Below are 1,581 nucleotides of genomic sequence, written 5' to 3' on the forward strand. Positions count from 1 at the left end.
ACTCTACCCAGGGCAACAGCTTGAGACTCTGTCTCCAAAAAAAAGGTATATTTTCTTGAGATAACTTCATAAATAGGTGAAATTTATCACTCATTTCTAGGTAATTAGAATATGGGATAAATAATATAGTAACGCAATGCCAAAATTAATAAATTACTAAGACTGTGGAATAATATCCAGCTTTGTATTGTATATCTTAATGTTTTAAATAGTTCATTCTTTTTGTATTGGGTTATAAAGTTGTTACTTAATCTATAATTGTTCAATTTACAGTTGGGCATGAGCCTGAACATTGGTCTGTCTATAGAAGATACCTTGAATTTTATGTACTTGAATCAAAACTAACAGAATTTCATGGTATGTTGTTCGTTTTGGATAAGACATTATCTTTTAGCATTAGTATTTTTAGAAGCTGTCATACCAGTTAATTTTTTAAAATAATTATACCAAAGAAATTTAACAGTGACAATGTGTACCCTTTTATTGGTAATAGAAGTGTACCGTTTTTATCTTCTTATTTTTGCTTGTCTATATTTTTAAAGATTTTATAATATACATTCATGCATTTTTAAAAATTAAATTAAAATTAAAAAAATGTGTATTCTTTAACTGTATTTAAATTTTACTTTGGTGTAGCAGAGAATTTAAACCAGACGTATCAGAGTTGCTTGGTTCTTTTACCACTTTTTTTAGTAAACAAGTTTGCTCTGCATTGTGGCACATGTCTTGATTAGTTTTTAGATTTTGATATGCAATAAACTTTTGGTTGAATTTTTTTTTTGAGAGAAAATCTACTGGGAAAAAAGAGCAGTCTTTTTAGTTCTTCCTCTTCCTCTCTAGTCAATTATTTAATTGATGTCAGGGGTAGAGTGAAGTATTTCCAGACATTTTGTATATAGGTTGATGAGTTCTATTTGTGTGTTCTGAATCCCTTTTATTTTAGGAAAGCTCTGTGGAGTGTCCCATAATCCAAACCTCAAATTCAGGTTGATTCTGAATTGAGAAGGGCAAGAAACCTTCTTTACCTGCTGTGAAGCAAAGCCTGTGATAAAGTGATGGTTATAGGAAAACAAGAATGCAGGGCACCACTCCATAGTTTTTGTCTGGAATTTGTGTTTTTACTTCAAATAGTTTTCTCTTTCTCTCTGCCAGTCTGGTACAGTACCATCCTTGTCTTGTTCTTTATCTGAACTTTTGTTTGAAGCCGAGAGAAGATTATTTATCTCCATGCTTTAAAGTTCTGGATCAACCAAAGTTGGTTGGGTTCCCAACATTATTGTTTTCTTGGTTTTTTTGTTTGTTTGTTTGTTTGTTTTGAGATAGAGTTTCATTTTGTCACCGTCGGTATAGTGCTGTTGTAGTGTTATAGCTGATAGCACCCTCAAACTCTTGGCTCCAGTAATTCTCTTGTCTCAGCCTTCCAAGTAGCTGGGACTGTAGGTACCTGGTTATTTTTAGAGACAGTTGTCTCGCTCTCGCTCAGGTGTGGGCTCAAGCTGTCCACTTGCCTTCACCTCCCAGAGTGCTGGGATTACAGACATGAGCCACTGCATTGGGCGATTGTTCTTTTTTTTTTTTTTT

At 33.4% G+C, this 1,581-nt stretch overlaps 1 protein-coding gene across 2 annotated transcripts in view; it reads left to right on the forward strand.

Annotated features, from left to right (window-relative positions):
* Nucleotides 1-1,581, forward strand: part of SNX14 (sorting nexin 14) — a 75,849-nt gene that overhangs the window by 47,596 nt on the left and 26,672 nt on the right. For both annotated transcript variants that reach the window (XM_003801289.3, XM_003801290.3), the window contains one exon: nucleotides 274-357. In XM_003801289.3, coding sequence (XP_003801337.1) covers nucleotides 274-357 — 84 coding nt within the window. The remainder of the gene's footprint in view (nucleotides 1-273; nucleotides 358-1,581) is intronic.

The sequence above is a fragment of the Otolemur garnettii genome, unplaced genomic scaffold (assembly GCF_000181295.1).
Source record: "Otolemur garnettii isolate 467f Iridium unplaced genomic scaffold, OtoGar3 scaffold00205, whole genome shotgun sequence".
NCBI lineage: Eukaryota > Metazoa > Chordata > Mammalia > Primates > Galagidae > Otolemur > Otolemur garnettii.